Source organism: Lineus longissimus, chromosome 3 (assembly GCF_910592395.1).
Source record: "Lineus longissimus chromosome 3, tnLinLong1.2, whole genome shotgun sequence".
NCBI classification, from domain to species: domain Eukaryota; kingdom Metazoa; phylum Nemertea; class Pilidiophora; order Heteronemertea; family Lineidae; genus Lineus; species Lineus longissimus.
Window position 1 is genome coordinate 27,305,428 of NC_088310.1, and position 21,437 is coordinate 27,326,864.

Consider the following 21,437-nt stretch of genomic DNA (forward strand, 5'->3'; position numbering starts at 1 on the left):
TAGTGTGCCGGCAGATATCCACAAAAAGAATCTCAGCTAAATTGCTGCAAATCTCTTTCCACGACATCTTTAAATCAATAAAAACAGCCAGCACTGTTTGAAAGCTTAGGGGTAAACCCCCACATAAACCCATCAAATAAGCGAAGGCATATTAACTGAAGACACACCATCAGATAACAAGACAGACTAATCTCAGATACTTTCGAAAATAGGATGGAAAACCGGAGACATTCTGGCAATGAACTTATATAATGAGTGTAGTCAAACACTTGAAACCAAGATTGATTTATTGACCGGGTTCTATCAGCCCTCGCCTCATCATCCCACCGCTCATATCGATTTGTGTCCATCACAAAATCTCATATCATCAGTATGCATGCATGATTATTGCCAATTGCCTCCAATCATGAACGGCTGGGCAGAGTCGTGCAAAAGTTGAGCATCACTTGAAAGGTCAGATTCACAAATGGTAGTCTTAACCCATTGTCAGGAGGTTGCCTTTTGGGGTTCATTTCTCACCTAATATTTACCTTCGTCCATCACAATCATATCATCAGTTTGCACACCATCTCACCCCCAACAACTCCAAACTCACCATTTATGCATTCATGATAATGCCAATTGCCTCAACACACGGTTTTACTCCCAACCTTTATCCAAATAACTCAATTAATGAGAAAACCTCCAATTATTGTATTCATATGAACTGACATTAATTAGTGTATGCATGCTCAGATCGATAATAATCAATTTGATAATATCTTGGCCTTTGAGTTTCTGCTGAGGGAGTCTTATTGATCCTGCTACAGTGGCCTATATTAACATATTCAGGTAAATTGGTTGATAGAATAATGCAAGATTGCACAGAAGCTACATATATTGCCAGCACAAGTCATCCATCAAACGCTCTTGTGTCCACCATATCAGTATATTTCGTAGAACGGTACCAGTGATAACAACTAAAAAAAGGCCCAGACAATGTATATCCAAGCAACGAAGGATACAGAAAAACAATGCCAGTCTCTTGTGGCTTCAACGTCATACAGTACCGAGACAACAAATACACTAGAATAGAAACATCATCGATATTAGAGTTTGGAGTTTTCTGCTGAAATGAGAACAGTTGCCATGTAGAATAGCCCAGCCAGAAAAATGTGTTTGCATTAGCCCCACACGTTTTTCAAGCAGATATTCTCAAAGAACAACGTTGAAGTACAATCTGCAGAGAGATTAGAGATGCCATGTAAACATAGTCATACCAATACGCCACTCAGACCACTTTGACAGGCCAAGCTGATTGGACACCTTTAGGGTACTTGGTAGAAAGCTGTACTCTGCGTCGAAAGCTGATATCCTCTTCATGTCATTGCCCTGCTCCAGTCTATGTCATCACCAACAAATATCTTCACGACTGCACTCATGACACTGTGCCACTTCATGTGAGGAAACTGATTTAGTTGTTCAAAGACTGGGATGAAATATTGGCACACTAAATCACACAGATACCAATTCCTTATATGCTGCAAGGTCCGAGACTGAGTAATGAATATAAAAATCCACACAGATACATCACAATACAAACAAACTCCTTCAATGATGAGAGTTGTTAGACCTGTCTGGGGTCTTGATTCAATACTACTAACCAATCTCACCTCAGACTGCTGGAATATTGAAATTTCAAGTCTACATACTAAAGTACCTAAAATGCTTATGATCAGTACTGAAGTCTTGTGTCAACATACCAAATACACCCAATATCAAACTTCTCCTTACAAGAGCTAATGATTTATTTCCAACTCAAAGACTCTATAGCGCCCCCCATGCCCACAACAACACAGCAAGAAATGATTCTAAACTCGCAAGATAATCAATGTTGTTGAAGTCTTGAAATTGAGCTGCCTACTCAGAGTGCCAGTACCATGAGAATTCTATTGATATCGCGAGATTTCTCGAAAAGTTCACCAGCAGAAAATTGGTAAAATTCTGCGATTTGCCGTGCGTTGAGATTTCTTGCTTTATCTGTTGGGTAATAAAGAGGTGGGGAGAATTTGACAAGATCAAAGAGATGGGACACATACCCAACCACGGTGGGAGAGAATATGAAACCGTAATGATGATTACCCCTCCTACACACTATCGTATTGCTATTATTGCTCTGAAAAAGCAACTAGTTTGATCTTTATTTTTTTTAAATAAGACAAACTCAGCGGATCAGACAATCACCTATTAAGTATCCCATTGAAACTATTTTGAGATAAGTTTGAATGTATGAAGTAAAATTATCTTAGTAACATTTCTCTGGTTGCTTTATAGGTTATTCTAAAATACCTTGGTACCGTAAAGTCAACTTTTAAATGGAAAATGCATAAGCCTCGTTCTGAGAGTGGAGTGTTTTGGACACGCAACCAAGATGCTCTACCAAAGTTCCCTCTGGTTGCACTAAAATGTGGAACCATGCACACAGCTCACTTCAGAAGTTTGAGGCTCTCAAAACACTGCTTCAAACACAAATCAGCCAAGGAAGCATCAACCACCCTAAGTTTTTTAATGAGCACTACACATATTTGCTGAGAAAAACGCTCCAAATAGCCCATTTGCGCGGATTTTAGCGTCACTTGAGCGAGCCGATCCGGACTTCCTATACGGGCTGCCGTAACATAATGTAAACAACGGCGCTACCGGCGCTCCGGGCAGGCGATGGATGGAATTTGCCAAATTCGCACATATTCAAGTTATTTCGTGGCCTATCTTTTTAAGTTTGAGGTATTTTAGAATAGAAATTGAACCCTCGGCTTCGGACCTTGGTTGAGTTACCAAGACACTCTCGGGTGGAGCTAAAATTTCGTCCAAACCCTCGCCTGTCGGCTCGGGTTTGGACTGTATTTTAGCTCCACCCTCGAGTGTCTTGGTAACTCAACCAAGGTCCTCCGCCTCGGGTTCAATTCCTTAATCCAAAACATCAAAGAAGAATTAGCCACATCACGGATAGACATACTGCAGACTACACAAAAGAGAACAGCAACATTGGACCACGCCTTTTCAATATCCATTTTTCTGGCACAACCTGTATCATATGTTTGACAATTGATGTTTACATTACGTGTTTACTGATGCATAGAGTTTGTCAGGCATCTGCGTTATTGGAACAGCGCTGTAACAGAAGAATGCAATAGGATTTGTGAGGACCGATGAATACATATTGATGCAGAGTGGATAAGTGTCACTTAAGATCAGCCTGGCCATGGATGACAGTCGTCGTGGTGGCAGAAATCGTGGAAAAGCCTATTAATTTTTCACAGGATAGTTGTAGGATGGAATGGGATAGCTTTGAGCCATTGGCCGAGGTCAAGGTGAAAATTGCCATGTTAGATGGAAAATTCAGACAAAAAAATCTGATATTTCTAAAATTCATCTCAAGAAACTTTTTCAAGTATTCCTGATTGGCCTTGAAGAACAAAAGATTCTTACTTATCCCTCAAAGCTAAATCATACCAGTTGAACGACTGACATGACTGTATAGTACCATCAAAGTGCTTTGTTTTCTCCAAGGCACAACTGAAAATGTACCATGGAGTGTCCGACCATACTTCAGTAACTTCCACTAATCATATGTCAAAGATTTCTTACGAATGGCTCCAAGACATATCCAATATTTTTTTACGAACAACCTTTTCAGTGAATACACCTTGCCATGGGTTTATTGTGAAACAGGTATTCCATGTAGGTGTGTTGGCGACTGAGAATGCATTATGATTAAAAATATGAAAGGGCAAATGAAGCTTGGAATATCAAAGATGATAGCATATCACCATGTATGCATGACAACAATGTACATGACACATTCAGAAACCTGCTTATATGATGCATCATGGCAGCAGGTAATAGAAGCGACTGACTAATTTTTCAACGAGAGTCATCACAATGATATCGTGTACAACATACAGCATTTTTTAGGAGGAATAATTTTCATGAATCTTAATCCAAGGAGAAACTCGTCATGCTCATTCATTTAGGAATGGCAAAAACTGACTCCTGGGCCCTGTCAACATACCAATTTTTTACACAGACAAAGCTACTTTTTTGTCGATCTTTTCTCACAAAGTAGATTTTATCAAATATCTGATGCCAACACTATATTTTCCTGGATGAAGTAATTGGCAAATTCAGCAAATCTGAACAAATAGCAATGATCTCAAGAATCCGTGTCTCCACACTTGCACGAATTTGTTGGACAAATCAAATCACACCATTGGTAGGTTGGAGTAAATTAGATTGGCAGCTACTCATAACCTGCTCACAGTACTAGAAGCAAGGGTAAATAAGGCTAAATATTTATTTATCATCCACGGTAATGTAGAGCCCAAGGGGTGGCTGCTCAGAACATTTTAAGTGTAGGACAGCGAGATAGGTTCTCTAAAAATAGAACAGCCTGGTAGCATTGCAACGATATCATTGAGTTGGGGTGGGAGAGGGGGCGGGGAGGGGCTTTTCAGAAGATAGAAATGAAATGCAGGTACGGTATAGAAAAGTAGACTCAAAACTAGAACTTCGTTTCTCTTAAGCAAACAAAACACAAGGGGATTCGAACAGGTAAGCCTGTACCCTGATTTTTGTATCTCTAACCAAAAAGAGCACAGGAGGATGTCTTTGAAGCAGACAGAACTGCAATGAAATGGCCAGGGCCATTGTGCTCACCTCATGTGGAGGAAAGATGGATAAAGAGCATGGTCTTGTGTCATGTAGTGTTAGGTTTGATGTAGGTCCAAGCAATTACAATTTCCCCAAAATGGCCAATTTACAGTACATTCGACCTCTGTGACCTTGAAAAGTAGGTCAAATCAAAGAAGACCCAGGTGACACATTGAATGGTTGTTAGAATTAGATGTACCTATGATATAAAATTGGTGCCAATCGGGCAAGTCATTACTAGGAATAATGGCATTTTGAAGAATTTAGGATTTGGCCCCCTCCCTGGAGGCCAAACGGCAAATCAGATCGCACCAAACTTCGGTACCTGAGATCACCTGACCAAGGGGTACATGTGTACTTAATTTGTGATCAATAGTCATTGCAGTTAAGAAACGTGCCATAGTTACGGCCTGACGGCCAATTTACGCCATTTGACCTCTGTGACCTTGACAAGAAGGTCAAATTAAAAACCTGTGTGACATATACTGTATGGTGGTTAGATGTACCCATGATATCAAATTGGTGGCAATCGGGCAGGAAGTTAAGGAATAATCACATTTTTAAGGTTTTTGGATTTTGCCCCCTGGTGGTCAAGTGGTGAATCATATTGGACCAAACTTCGGTCCCTGAGATCACCTGACTAAGGGGTAAATGTGTACCAAATTTGGTATCAATAGTCATTGCAGTTTAGAAACGTGCCATCATTACATCCTAACGGCTAATTTACACCATTTGACCTCTGTGACCTTGAAAAGGAGGTCAAATCAAAATCCCGGAGGATATATGATGCACCTTTGCTAGAAGTACCTACCATATTTTTTTCAAAATTTCCCGACTACTATTAAGGGAGATATTGCATATTTTCACTTTTAACGTTTGGCCCCCTGGTGGCCAAACCATGAAACGAATCGGACCGAAACTTGGTCTCCCAGGTGTCATTACATAAGGATACATGTGTACCAAGTTTCAACTCAATAGCTTTAACAGTTACGAAACGTGCCCTGCTAACGGACGACGGACGACGACGACGACGACGACGACGACGACGACGACGACGAAGACGACGACGACGACGACGACGGACGACGGACGCCACGGTATGGGATAAGCTCACCTCTGCTAAGAGGTGAGCTAAAAAGGTTGGTCAGCTATCAGAACACACGACAGGGATAGGAACCAATCGACCTAAATATTGGTATCTACCAAACAGAACTACCAAACAGAACTACCAAACAGAAGTACCAAACAGAACTACCAAACAGAACTACCAAACAGAACTACCAAACAGAACTACCAAACAGAACTACCAAACAGAACTACCAAACAGAACTACCAAACAGAACTACCAAACAGAACTACCAAACAGAACTACCAAACTGAACTACCAAACAGAACTACCAAACAGAACTACCAGACAGAACAACTGGCTCGCCACTGGTTCAAGGTACAGCCAACCCTAAACCAGTTTGGTATCAGCATGCAACAAACAAATTGCTACAAAACAGGGCGCCATAAACAACTTTCCTTGGTTCTAATCGTAGCGAAAACGATGCGAGAAGAAGATGTCAGGAAAACCTACCTTGATTTTGGTATCTCTAACCTACTCGTTACATTGTATATTCCATTAATTCGAACACGACGCACAGATTTGTCACAAACCATAGAAACGTGACAAGCCGACAATAATAGCATCCAATCATTCAGGTAACGAGGACATCTAACATCGGTCCACGACAAACCATAATGACACGGATGTAACGCCACAAACAGGATTACGGTTGGTTCACCATGTGACAGACAGAGGCCATCAGATGATGTTGCCGCAGTGCCGAAGCTTCCCACATATGTAGTGTATGCTATTGATTCAAGCATCGCCAAGCTTTGACAAGCGATGATCCTGCCACGATGCGATGAAACTGTGAAAACACATTTTGTGATATAAGAGGTTTATTTGTAGTGTTTCATTTCGTAGCTTTATGTGGTCATTTGAACTCACATTGGGGGTGTATACAGGAGGGTGGAACAAAAAGTAAGAGTGCACCTGGCATTTGAGAAAGAGGAGTTAGGATAGCCTTCATCAAACCAAGCAGCCATGGCCAAGGATAGCAACAACTTCTTTTTCTTTATATCATCATTTTACTGTTCCCTTTATGTCCTATGGCAAGCGAGTCAACTCTTCTTTCAGCGCAGTATCTGGTAGCAGCCTACTCTTATGAGTCCTATGGCAAGCGAGTCAACTCTTCTTTCAGCGTAGTATCTGGCCGGGAGCAGGCATACAGCCTACTCTTATGAGTCCCATGGCAAGCGAGTCAACTCTTCTTTCAGTACAGTATCTGGCCGGGAGCAGGCATACAGCCTACTCTTATGAGTCCTATGGCAAGCGAGTCAACTCTTCTTTCAGCTCAGTATCTGGGAGCAGGCATACAGCCTACTCTTATGTGTCCTATGGCAAGCGAGTCAACTCTTCTTTCAGTGCAGTATCTGGTAGCAGGCATACAGCCTACTCTTATGAGTCCTATGGCAAGCGAGTCAACTCTTCTTTCAGCGCAGTATCTGGGAGCAGGCATACAGCCTACTCTTATGAGTCCTATGGCAAGCGAGTCAACTCTTCTTTCAGCGTAGTATCTGGGAGCAGGCAGGCAGCCTACTCTTATGAGTCCTATGGCAAGCGAGTCAACTCTTCTTTCAGCTCAGTATCTGGGAGCAGGCATACAGCCTACTCTTATGAGTCCTATGGCAAGCGAGTCAGCTCTTCTTTCAGCACAGTATCTGGGAGCAGGCATACAGCCTACTCTTATGTGTCCTATGGCAAGCGAGTCAGCTCTTCTTTCAGCACAGTATCTGGGAGCAGGCATACAGCTTACTCTTATGTGTCCTATGGCAAGCGAGTCAGCTCTTCTTTCAGCACAGTATCTGGGAGCAGGCATACAGCCTACTCTTATGTGTCCTATGGCAAGCGAGTCAACTCTTCTTTCAGCGCAGTATCTGGCCGGGAGCAGGCATACAGCCTACTCTTATGAGTCCTATGGCAAGCGAGTCAGCTCTTCTTTCAGCACAGTATCTGGGAGCAGGCATACAGCTTACTCTTATGTGTCCTATGGCAAGCGAGTCAGCTCTTCTTTCAGCACAGTACCTGGGAGCAGGCATACAGCCTACTCTTATGTGTCCTATGGCAAGCGAGTCAACTCTTCTTTCAGCGCAGTATCTGGCCGGGAGCAGGCATACAGCCTACTCTTATGAGTCCTATGGCAAGCGAGTCAACTCTTCTTTCAGCGTAGTATCTGGCCGGGAGCAGGCATACAGCCTACTCTTATGAGTCCCATGGCAAGCGAGTCAACTCTTCTTTCAGTACAGTATCTGGCCGGGAGCAGGCATACAGCCTACTCTTATGAGTCCTATGGCAAGCGAGTCAACTCTTCTTTCAGCTCAGTATCTGGGAGCAGGCATACAGCCTACTCTTATGTGTCCTATGGCAAGCGAGTCAACTCTTCTTTCAGTGCAGTATCTGGTAGCAGGCATACAGCCTACTCTTATGAGTCCTATGGCAAGCGAGTCAACTCTTCTTTCAGCGCAGTATCTGGGAGCAGGCATACAGCCTACTCTTATGAGTCCTATGGCAAGCGAGTCAACTCTTCTTTCAGCGTAGTATCTGGGAGCAGGCAGGCAGCCTACTCTTATGAGTCCTATGGCAAGCGAGTCAACTCTTCTTTCAGCTCAGTATCTGGGAGCAGGCATACAGCCTACTCTTATGAGTCCTATGGCAAGCGAGTCAGCTCTTCTTTCAGCACAGTATCTGGGAGCAGGCATACAGCCTACTCTTATGTGTCCTATGGCAAGCGAGTCAGCTCTTCTTTCAGCACAGTATCTGGGAGCAGGCATACAGCTTACTCTTATGTGTCCTATGGCAAGCGAGTCAGCTCTTCTTTCAGCACAGTATCTGGGAGCAGGCATACAGCCTACTCTTATGTGTCCTATGGCAAGCGAGTCAACTCTTCTTTCAGCGCAGTATCTGGCCGGGAGCAGGCATACAGCCTACTCTTATGAGTCCTATGGCAAGCGAGTCAGCTCTTCTTTCAGCACAGTACCTGGGAGCAGGCATACAGCCTACTCTTATGTGTCCTATGGCAAGCGAGTCAACTCTTCTTTCAGCGCAGTATCTGGCCGGGAGCAGGCATACAGCCTACTCTTATGAGTCCTATGGCAAGCGAGTCAACTCTTCTTTCAGCTCAGTATCTGGCCGGGAGCAGGCATACAGCCTACTCTTATGTGTCCTATGGCAAGCGAGTCAACTCTTCTTTCAGCTCAGTATCTGGGAGCAGGCATACAGCCTACTCTTATGTGTCCTATGGCAAGCGAGTCAACTCTTCTTTCAGCGCAGTATCAGGGAGCAGGCATACAGCCTACTCTTATGTGTCCGATGGCAAGCGAGTCAGCTCTTCTTTCAGCGCAGTATCTGGCCGGGAGCAGGCATACAGCCTACTCTTATGTGTCCTATGGCAAGCGAGTCAGCTCTTCTTTCAGCGCAGTATCAGGGAGCAGGCATACAGCCTACTCTTATGAGTCCTATGGCAAGCGAGTCAACTCTTCTTTCAGCGCAGTATCTGGGAGCAGGCATACATCCTACTCTTATGTGTCCTGTGGCAAGCGAGTCAACTCTTCTTTCAGCGCAGTATCTGGGAGCAGGCATACAGCCTACTCTTATGTGTCCTGTGGCAAGCGAGTCAACTCTTCTTTCAGCGCAGTATCTGGGAGCAGGCATACAGCCTACTCTTATGTGTCCTGTGGCAAGCGAGTCAACTCTTCTTTCAGCGCAGTATCTGGGAGCAGGCATACAGCCTACTCTTATGTGTCCTATGGCAAGGCATTAAACCCTATCAGTTTTACCATTTAGATTTAAAGCCTAACATCAAACAAGCAAACTACCAATATGCACAAGAGAGTGCTATAATCTGATATACCTGATTTTATTGGGAAATGAAATCTATTAATAACACATCAAATAAGTTGATGAAAATGAGTTCAAAATGAGATCTGCAAATAGCTATCCTTTGGTTGAAATAAAATCATCAGAGATGTTCACCACTTAAACCTCAATCCCACAGAATCAAAGACTAATGTACAATCTACAATGATTGTACGAAAATTCTTAGTCTCCTTACATTAAAACTTCTGTATAGCTCCTTGTCGATTTCGTTCGACTAACTTGGCTGAACTGATTCTACATGTGCACATGCATTTGTGAAAGAATACACAGACAATTTTATTCACCAAGAACAAGGTTTACAATTATATCCTTGATGTTAAAACACTTCACCAATACCAAGGAATTGGTCTTTTATATGTTATGGTTGGAAGCAGTAAATGATGTCAAAAGCACCATTTACAGATTGGTAGGTTCAGAGCGGCGGGAGTAAGCAATATTATTCTCTTACTTAAATAACGACAGTCTGCTAGTCTGTTCTGGTACCTGAAGGCTAAAAAATATTTTTGATATCCCTATTTTTCAGTTCAGTTAATTCTAATCAATTTTTTTAATAAAAAATGCCCGCATTGAATTGAATCAATACTTGAGGTCTTTTTGGAAATGAGCGAATTTTAAGAAGGTGTCCGGAAACCGTTATTGAGATAAGTTATGAAAAGTTCTCGTGATACTTAAGGCTGTTATGATATAAGACTAATAAACTATCCAACATGAGAATAATAATTTTTGATTGGTCATGTTGGTGAGAAGTAAAGATCCCATTGCTAGAACACTTTGAGAATGAGACAACTTGATATGCTCTATCCATCTGATGTTTAAATTCATTGCACTCTGGATAAGGGGTAAACATGATATCGTGAACACCATTTAGCAATTAAAGGCAATGTGACGAATTAGCATTCTGGATGGAATAAAAAAGACCTTCTTGGAATAAAAATTAACCCTCATTTTCAAGTCTGAATCTAAAGACTTAGGAATAGTAAGAGGGAATTTCTGTTAACTAGTCATCACCTAGTAAGAGTAAAGTGCAATTACAAAAAACCAAATGGAAAAGGACCGACCTCTTCACTAATACATGTTTAACCACAGCATTTTTAAAGAAGGATAAGTACATGTACACCAAAGGGAGGATCAGGCACATCAACAGACAGAGCTGTTTAAAGGGAACTGGAACCACCGAGCGATTTATTCAACTTTTCGACTTTCACCGCCCGAGAAAGTCAAACTTCCAACTTCCTATTCGAGTTCAGATTTGTAGCTCCGCCCCCAGTGCCCGAGCATGCGCAGTTCAATTTGTTATTATTGAGAATCATGTGAGAATTACGTGAGTCATGCGATCTTTCATTCATGAGTTTTCGTAGTAAATTCCATAGTAGTGACGTCACTCAATGATTGACAGCTAGGCGCCATGTTTCATTCATGCCTCGTTCTGATCACCCGATACGCGGGAAATGAAAACGAGGTCATACGAACTGGCTTGGCGGTTTCAGTTCCCTTTAACACAGAATATAAGGAACAATGGGTATTCATAAACAAGTGTTAGTCACCAATAAACAGCAGCCCTAGTTTGGCTTCCGAAGATGCGTCTGTATGAGACATACAGATGTAGCTGTTCTTTGCTGACTGTCTTGTGACAACATTGCACTTTAAAGACAGCCTCAGACAATGGGTGATATGAATAAAGATTAGCAAATGCTTTTACTTCAGTTTTGTACAGAAAGGCCTAGTGTAAATGTACATGGCGTTTTAGATAAAAGCATTTGCTAGTCTTTATTCATATCACCCAATGGCTATAGCTATGATATGAAGAGGCTTTCAATATCAATGAGCTTCAAGACTATATGCATTCACAAAGCCTATTTATGATACCAGCATCTCCCGGCATTCAGCACAACAAGACAGATACATCAATATGTATTTTCAGGCAGTGAATTAGCATGATCAGCTTTTTGTAAACAATGTCCCCCCAATCAAGAGTATAGATCTAAAGTGTGTCAAATCATTTCACCACCAATTAGTCCTTTCACCGAAATTCTATCAGGAAGTCCACCTAACTCTTATTTACACACATGATCATGATTTTGCGAACATGACCATGGAGTGCTCTGTAGGCGACTACCCTAAGAAATGATTGCTATAATTAGTCGCGCTATCTTGATGAATATTACCCTGGTTACTTGCATCAAAGAAGGAGGTCGTTCGAGTCAAAGAGACATAATTATACCAACACAGGATCCAGACATCAAAGTATGAAAGGTGATGGGGACGAGGAGTTGCATTTTTACATTGGGTAGGTATTGCTTCCTTTGATCTAAGTTACATTTTAGTGAACAACGTTTTATTCCTGATATCGATGCAAGTTCAACTGGTTTCAGTCAAAATTTGATGCAAGTTGAACCAATATCACTCAAAGGAAATGTCCTGCCTGAAGACTGCATATCAACATCCCTTTTGAATTGTTCAATTGGTTCCGATTTAGTTTGTCAAGAGTTATCGAACAGATTCCATCCCACATCAATGGAATGTGGATGTTTTGTGAGGCGTACTACTGACGCCTATTTATAGACTAGACGAGATGAAACTGGAGGCCGTAATCACATGCGTGAGCTGTGACTAGTCTCACCCAATATCGATTAGTCTCAATCAATGATTCCTGATCAGTGATTCTGATTTGGCAGCCAATTTTGGAACCGTTATAGACATTTCCAGTTTATTAAGCATTCGGGGATGAAAGAGGAAAGTGAGAGGAACCGGATTGTCTTTGGTAGAAATCCATGGCCTTTCATGCTATCAAGAAGAGTGGGAGTAAATGATAATTACCTGTGTACATACAACCTGCATGCATCACTTAGATGATGAAGGACGAAAAGATGTCTCGAACAAGCCAAACTTGTATCAACACAGCAGAAAAAGAAAACATTTCAGTGGCCGAAACTCTTGTGACCACTAAGCTGCCGTATCAACCCATTTCCTAATACAATGTAATATGTCTCCACTCCCGACTTTTGCGCATATCTGATGAGCTTGCCACATGCATCGTGTGTAAAGATCTTAGCATGAATTAATGAAGATTTATCAATTCTTGATCTCACCTGTCAGAATCTGATGACGGCAATGTTATTCAACCTCTATATATCACAAGAAATACACAACACATATCAAAGAGTTGCTTTAGACACTGTCTTATGTTTTAAGAATGGTGACACAGATGTATGAATATTAAAAAAAAGCCTACCCGACCAGTAGCTTGATGTTGTAATATTTTTGGCAAGCTCGAATCGGTATGACGTTTTTTCTAATGGAGACGATAATGGAGACGAAATTTTTTCAAGGTAAGGGGTAGGCTTAACAAAATAAAATTCTGAAAAATTTTCAAAGAAAAAAAGTTTTGGGACTGACGATTTTGGTTCATTTTGAGAAGAAAAAAAATGAAAAAAATATTTGGACTTAGAAAAAATTTTCTTAGAAAATCTTTCATAAGTTCAAAATTTTGAAAAATTTTCACAGTCAAAAAAGTTTTGGGACTGATGATTTTGGTTCATTCTGAGCAGAAAAATAAAAGGTGAAAAAAAAATTTGGACTTCGAAATTTTTCAAGGTTAGGGGTAGGGTTTAGCAGAAAAAAACACAGAGACAAATGGAATAAATGAATTCACTTACCAAAACTACACTCTGTACAGCTTGTGAATAAAGTAAGTGATATTCCACTGGGTCATTACAGACATCCTTTATATGCTTGAATACACGCTTACGGAAGAAAAATTTAGCATCACCTCCCCCTAGTGCGTGGTCATAACCACTCTTCTTCGAGACTGTCTGATATTTGGTGAGCTGGGTAGATGAGCGGTTTTCACTGGAGAAGAGAAGAAACTATAGATATTTTGAAAACAACAATCGGCATACCTTGGTACTTTGAATAGATATTCCACCAAATCACATCACCGACCAAGGCATCGACAAAGGTATCAATGTGTCCGACAACCTTACTTGCACCTATTAACAGCTCGGACGCACTCTCTAATCTTTCTCGTTCAACCTCAACCCTACCGAGCAGCACAATCGTTTGAAATACCAAGAAAAACCCACACAACGAATTTAAAGTTTACCATCCATTCTGTAGCTGTCATAACCACAACCCAAACCTAATATTAATTCCATGAAATTTCTTCTCCAATCAGACCTTTGACCTTCAAGAGCCGAAAAATCAATTCCATATCAAAAGATTATCTGTTGGGAATCAATTTTCAGTTTTCAAAACTTTGATTTTTTTGCAGCGAAGACATTTTGCGATTGATATGGTGGTAATGAGATGAGATGCCTTGGTTCAAATGATTTCTTGAAGTCTGCTGAGAATAATTCATTCATTTCATGAAGTGTGCATCAAGCATCATCTTAATTGAAGAGTTTGGTTGAGCAGTATAAACAGTCGATTAATCTTTGACAAGCATAGTCTTTCCCATGGAGAAAATGGATGAAAAAATACTGGTGATGGCTTCGAGACAATTCTGCAGCCACTAAAAATAAACAAACTCGAAGTTAATCTATCTGTAAACAAGGCTGTTTGCCTCGAAATGAAAAAAACACTGTTGGAAACAAAATATCGATTTAGTTTCATGGAAAACAAACTGCATGCTGCAGATCAAACAACTGATGGAAATTGTCCTCAGATATTTCGCTGGGCCAAAACAATTTATCTAATTCTACTTTGTACCAGGAATGCCGAGGCCAAACATATCAAAACTATCCTTTCTATTCCTTTTCCCTATTCATATGAAGAACATCAAGTTCACTTACAGTTCCCACTGAGACATAACATCAGCAAGAAATTCAAATCCTCGCAAATACCGTTCCCGATCTGGCGTCACCTGCGAAAGACGGAAAATGGATAGATGTAGCAAAAAATTTCAAAGAACGCAATGTAATCTGCATGTTGATCCAGAAACTCTACTCAATCTGAGGAAGAGTAAACCCAGAATTTGATATCACATTTTCCTCCCAGAGACCCAGAAAGCACATCATATCCTGTCTTCTGGTGACTAGGAAGAATTTGTAGTGTTGGCCATTTCAAAAACTATGGCCATGCTACTGAGAACACCTTACAAGGTTAGCCAAGGTGTATCTCTTTAACCTATTATCTAACGATTAGATTTCCACACACTTATGATCCACATTGACATGCCCAGCAAGCATTAAACAATAAGAGTGTATCTTCTTCATTGTACTATGCACCTACCTCATAGAGCGCCCATCCTTCCAGACTTTGCAGTCCGATCTTCTCAGCCATTCTATCTAACACTTCTGTCACAGTATCGCAGGGTTGGAAGCCCAAAGCCTTGGTTTTACCATCCAAGAAGTATATTCGACAAACTATTGGTGATAGATTCCTGATAGCCTGAAAATGTTGAAATGTCTTTCATGTCTTCAATAGAATGACAACCTTGCTCAGTAGGGGCTTCAAAGAAGCAGATTTCGATGCAGTATTGCAGTTTTAGGAATGAGGACTTGGCCACTTACATTTATCTCCATGGTGGATGGATGCATTCTCCTGGGCATGACCCGGGTCACCTTGAGGTGTGTCACACAGAAACTGGCATATTTGCCTATCACTTCGTCTTCTGTGTTCTTTTTGAGGTATCCCATGAGGTACTGAAACATAATCAAACCAGGCTTAAAACAGTATTACGAAAAACATTACAAAGGAAAACTTCTGTGTACATAAACCATAATGATGCAAACTGAAGTGGTATACACTGCATCCCAAGAACAGCGCCCGAAGAAAAGGATGGAGGATAGTTCAAATAGACTACTTTCACATCCAATGTACTCGAACTCCTACACAAATCTCAATTTGTTGAAATCACTCTTCTTACAAGGGAAAATTCTCAATTATAAGTCTAGCCCTTATTCCTACGGTGGCTGGGAAAGGACATCGAAAAAAAGGAACGACTTATTATGTCGGGGGGACTACTTATTATCTCGGGGAGACGACTTAGTAAGTCGGGGGGGACGACTTATGAAAAAAAAAAAAAAAAAAATTCATTTTCATTAAGTCGGGGGGGACGACTTATGAAGTCGGGGGGGACGACTTATGAAAGCAAGGGCGAGGCCTTAATAATAATATTGCCTTACTGCCTTTTTCATGAATCAATTTTGAGCATTATGTTTACAATGTAGTTGACAATAATTATAGTGAGAGAGATGAGACAGTCACAGCCAGGCCTCGCCCTCACTTTCATAAGTCGTCCCCCCCGACTTAATAAGTTGTCCCCCAGAGAAAATAAGTCGTTCCCCCAACTTAATAAGTCGTCCCCCCGACATAATGAAAATGAAATTTTTTTTTTTTTTTTTTTTTTTCGTAAGTCGTCCCCCGACTTACTAAAGTCGTCCCCCTGAGATAATAAGTCGTCCCGCCGAGAATTTTTTTTTTTCGATGTCCTTTCCCAGCTGCCGTATATTCCAGCAAAATGTATTTCATCTATTTCTTAACTAAAACAGCATAATTACAAACCTTGGCTAAGGTCTTGCTTGGAGAAAATGAAACAGAACAAAGACACATGACATGCCACGCCTTAATGAGGCCATCTTTACTCGGATTATCGTTTGTCTGTCGGATGATCTGACAGTAAATCTCATCTCTCAATTCTGGCCGCTCGATTCCATAAGCCACAATACTCTGCACAGTCAAGTTGATGAAGTCGGTCTTTACTTCTCCTCTGATGTACTTACACAAATCCTGAAAAAAGCGGAAAAGAGCTGTCGATATGATCTTTACCTTCCTTCCATAAGAAGGATCTGCATTTCAAGTCTGGATATAAGGATCATCTGTATCTTTCCCAAAAAACACAAAGGTCAATCAAACGTTACTTTTACACCTACAGATTGGGTACGGTCATTTCTTCTATCCAAAAAATGGTCAAATGACTGAAGGGTCGGGGATAGGAAAATGTGCTAAATATCAATACTGTCACTCGACCTGTTGCAAGGCCATCTCTGATCAGCAGCAGCTACTACACATTGTCCACAATCCACATTGTACTGGAAGTCTTGCCTTTATCTCAGTAGATGGATTTGAATTGAATACAGTCACAAACCTTGAAAATATTGCACGCAATATTGACGTTCTCTGGATCATGGAGATGGATGTGAGAAGTGTAGATAGCACCACCTTTGCAGTACTTGATGAGGTCGGCCTTTGACACCAGTTCCTGAGGGAATAGAATCAGGTATAAGTCTTGTTGGAGATACACCAGGTCTCAGCCTACAGCTTTCTTGGGAGAACTGATACAACTATCACTAAATGATGCGTCAGTTCCCTTTGCAACTATTCCAATTAAGAATTGATTCAACACATTACGTGTACAGAGACAACTTTTACCAGACCTTTGCCAGATAAGTAAGAGTCAATTCCAAACCCCAAGAAAAATCGCATGAACGGCTTGAAACGTTGAAAACCCTCTGCAAGAGGATGACTGATTGAGGGCTTCATCAAACATAAAGACATATGTCGTAAATTCATTCCTATTAGATAAAACAAAAGTTGTCATTACAAATTAAAGGGTCGAATGTGAAGAAAGCAAATTACATTTAAAGTTGCTGCATGCTATAAAGGAATTGCTAAGTGTGGTAAAATAAGTTGAGAGCATGATAGATGTTATACCAGGGTCCATTTTCACAGGCAATGAAAACATATCCAATGGATCAGTCAATTAGTGCTTGTGTAGGCTCTAACTATGCTATCAAACTGCCTGTGCAATCACTGTACTTTAATTACAAGTCAGCCTATCACCACAAACTAACCACCAACACCATGATAAAAATCTAGCCCAGAATAACGGGTTCAAGGGACTGCTTGGAACGGTTTGTAGTACCTTTATACCAGCTGGCCACCAAGATCGGCTCAGAGGGCTTAATTTCACCTCATTAACAAGTAATGTGCTTTGATGCAGCAACATAGTTCTATGTTACGATTGGCCAAACGTCAAGGAGTCTTAGCCCATCACCAGGAACCACACCCTGCACCTTACGATCCATATCATAGAGAGTACAGGTTCTCCACCCAAGAGTATCAGAGAAGGTAATTCAGAGAATAGAATGTCAGAGGTTGGAAATGGAAACAAGATGGATATGAATCTCCATTTAAACAGCGCCACCTATTTACATACCGAGTCATTACGCATCTGAAAATGTACAAACATCAAATATAACAAAAAGATGGTGACAGAGAATGACCACATAGTAATATTGTTCCTCTGATTTCTGGCTCTGGGGATGGAGAGGTTTTCGGCTCTGACCAAGTTGTACAAATTTTTCGCACAACACCTATGAATGTACGATTCTTTTCCTTTGCTTCAAATTCCTAAGAAGTACTTCGTATTTCTCAATCATTTCTGCGATCTGAAGATACCCCAGAGCCCCAAGGAGGGCCACTACTACTTGTAGGCATTTCTCTGACGGAGGGGGTATTCAGAACAACAACAAGATGCAACAGCCATAATATCACACAAAAGTTTCATAACCTCATAGTTGTATGTGCAGCAACACAGTCAAGCTAGGACAATAATCCAAAGTGATGGGAACACTTAGGAATGACGAACAGAAAATGATATCGAATATCTCCTAATGTAATGGTACGTCACATTATCAATTTCAAAATAATTGGGACGATTGACTAGAATGGAGGAGGGTACGAACTAGACTAAACATGATAACATTTCGATAAAGTATAATACAGCATTACGGAGTGTCATCTAATTGGGATAGCATACTGATGGAACTAGAAGCTGCACTTGCTGGATTACATGGGAGACATCTTGAGGAAATATCAAAGACTACCTACAATTTTCTACTATGATTTACGAAAAATGGGGGTACATTCGTTAGGTTTTAATGTGAGGGAAACTACGGGTAAAATTAATAAAATGACAAAATCGTTAACATCTTACATATGCCTCTACATTTATCAACTCACTTCTCATTATAAACTTCAAACGAGTTAAAAAAATGCCCTCTATACATACCCCTAATGATTTTCTTCTCCTCGTCAAAGTCTTCATTACCGTACCCCCTGGATCTTTCAAATGGACGTTAAAATATCTCTCAGCAAAGTCCAACATATCATAATCCTTTGTGTCTGACTCTGTCCTTTCCCGTTTCTCGACCACTTCCTGCTCCCACTGTTCCATTTCTTGTAACTTTTTCTCCACACGCTGTTTGCGTCGCATATCGCGACTTTCAAGTCCAGCGTCATTGTTGTTTTCGATCTCATTATCGTGCTCAGTACTTGAAGTTTCAGCGGTGTGGTTTTCTGTGATGTCGCCATTCATTGTGACCACAGCTATTGGTGCTAACTTTTTCATGGCTTTCTTTGGCGACTTCACTGTTTCACTCGATTCGAAATCCTGAAGGAAAATGAAAAAAAATGTTTAAGAATGAGAATAAAGTCTATCATGAATATGAATGGCCCTTGGACTGGACCAGAAGTTCTGGATAACAGATTGAGGCGGATTTCTCTGAAGGTACTATTACACACCCTTTGAAGTTGGGCCAGTTTAAACAGGACGTATGCTTACCTCAATGAAATACACTAACCTCAGTAAAAAGTACAAATTGGTAAGAAGATGGTGTTTCCACAGCAAACCAACAGAAAACTTATGACCTAAATACTGAAGAATTCAGCCAATATTTTTTATTACTTGTTGACATATTAGTAGCAGTACCTCCATCCTTAACAATCAAATACTAAATAACAACAGTTGATCTATTACAGGAGCAGACCATAACACATGATGCCATGTGTTCACACTGCAGCTGTCACGCCTAGATAAAACCAGGGACAACTACTGGAGCAGGAGTGAACAGGCTTGATGAGAACGAACGGTGGGATCGATATCAATATTGTCACAGATTAATCACCAGCAGATATCAGTAAGTTCTAGGATGAAGACAGCTTGCTTATTTTATCAAGGACTGGTGGCCCAGTCTTCAGCCACAAAGGGAGCATACATATCACCAGCTCATGCTTCTAACATGGATCAGAAGTGGTATCTAACTCGCCCTGCTATGGAACCAGGTGCAAGAAATTTGGGAAGCATATCTTTTTCAAATAGTATGGCAACTATTAAAGTGACTTTGCTAAATGCCAGAAATATGTTGTCTGTTTTGTATTGGGTATCGTAAAGATGGATGTCAAGGATGTCAACCTTAATCACTAGACCACATGGCCCCTCTACTTTACAAAGTAACTTCAGGAGATATCCACATCATCTTAAAAAACTTACTGAATCCTTGAGAGCATTGTCAAACTCGCTGCTAATCTGTCGAAGATAATCCTCCTTCATCTGCTGTGTCTGTTCTTCCGCTGGCTGAAGGAAGTTAAAGATTTCGTCCAGATCCATCGCCTGGGAGTTGGTCGGAGTTACATCGTGTTGAGCAAGATTGGTTTCTATCATTTGAGTGAGACTTTCTAGGGTACGCTGGGAATCTCTGAAGAAGAAAACAAATTACAATAATAGAAGGTACTCATATCAGTTTGAATTTAGAAGAATATAACCCAGTATAAGCCAACTCCTATCCATCCCCATTCTCACAAGGTAATCGGAGATCGCCGCTAGTACACGCAGATATGTGCATGGGGTTTATTTCGATCTTAAAGTCATGTTTGTTGAATAAAATAAAGCCAACTATATGGGAAATGACTCCAGTCACTGCATATGATGACAAATTACTGTAACCATTCTAAAGGATTCCCGATTTTATGAGGATAAGGCCTCAGCAGAACACCATCCCAATGGGTACTTCTCACCAAGGATGATATCAGATTGCATCACATATATTACTTACGCTAAAGAGTGATCATTCGAGAGCGCATGTGCTGCCTCCTTTTCCCGCACCAGTCGATCCTGTTCCAATTTTTCCTGCCGTTTTTTCTCTTCTTCCATTTTCTTTTGACGACGAAGTTCGTTAGCAACTTCACGTGCAAACATACCACGCAGATAGGACTGGAAGTATGTCAGTGAGTACATTTAAAAGCGGAATATGATGAAACACGTAACATCCAAGAATACTCCTTAACACTGATATTGAAACTTGAGTAACATCATCATCGCCTAGGATATCTCTGCCATAACATAAAGCCTATGCTAGGCGTCTACAAACATATTCAATTCACTGTTGATGTAGTTACCAAGGTAACAGTTAATGGCACTATTCAAAACAGTCTTGGAAGAAGTTTTTCCAACATTCATCTCGGCTCATTGGTTGAGGATATCCTCTTCCATCTATACTTCCTTCACGGATTGAGGCATCAGCATGAAAATTGATCTTGAAACCAAATACAAATGAGCCTGCCTACATGGAAACCTACCTATTCGGAACTCCCGTCAAAGGACACATGTGCATCCACAATCCAACATCTTTGATTTGGTAACATGTTAGTAGATACTTTGAAAATGATTCCTAATGATGCCTATAACTTGCTGCCTACCTGAATAGTGATCACAGCTCTCTTCTCCCTGAGAAAGGCAAGGTTTTGTCGCGTACCCCTGAACTTGGTCTGAATCACCAGCGCCGCCCATTGCTTTCGTCGAAAGGCTACAAAGACACACACATGAAATCATTATGGTAATGGAACGACTGTTTAACAGGATGAGGAAAATTCCCTGCGAAACAAAGGATTCTATTTCCCATCACGCTAGACTATCACTTCCAATCATACAATGTACAACACTGCAACACGAATGAGCAAATCACTTCAGTGCATTTATTCCTCA

At 40.9% G+C, this 21,437-nt stretch overlaps 1 protein-coding gene across 1 annotated transcript in view; it reads right to left on the reverse strand.

Annotated features, from left to right (window-relative positions):
• Positions 1-21,437, reverse strand: part of LOC135484511 (unconventional myosin heavy chain 6-like) — a 156,636-nt gene that overhangs the window by 32,202 nt on the left and 102,997 nt on the right. The window contains exons 16-25 of the mRNA XM_064766069.1: positions 21,152-21,258; positions 20,509-20,666; positions 19,947-20,151; positions 18,687-19,067; positions 16,761-16,874; positions 16,178-16,402; positions 15,184-15,315; positions 14,903-15,061; positions 14,464-14,534; positions 13,330-13,522 (exon numbers count right to left, since the gene is read on the reverse strand). Coding sequence (XP_064622139.1) covers positions 13,330-13,522; positions 14,464-14,534; positions 14,903-15,061; positions 15,184-15,315; positions 16,178-16,402; positions 16,761-16,874; positions 18,687-19,067; positions 19,947-20,151; positions 20,509-20,666; positions 21,152-21,258 — 1,745 coding nt within the window. The remainder of the gene's footprint in view (positions 1-13,329; positions 13,523-14,463; positions 14,535-14,902; positions 15,062-15,183; positions 15,316-16,177; positions 16,403-16,760; positions 16,875-18,686; positions 19,068-19,946; positions 20,152-20,508; positions 20,667-21,151; positions 21,259-21,437) is intronic.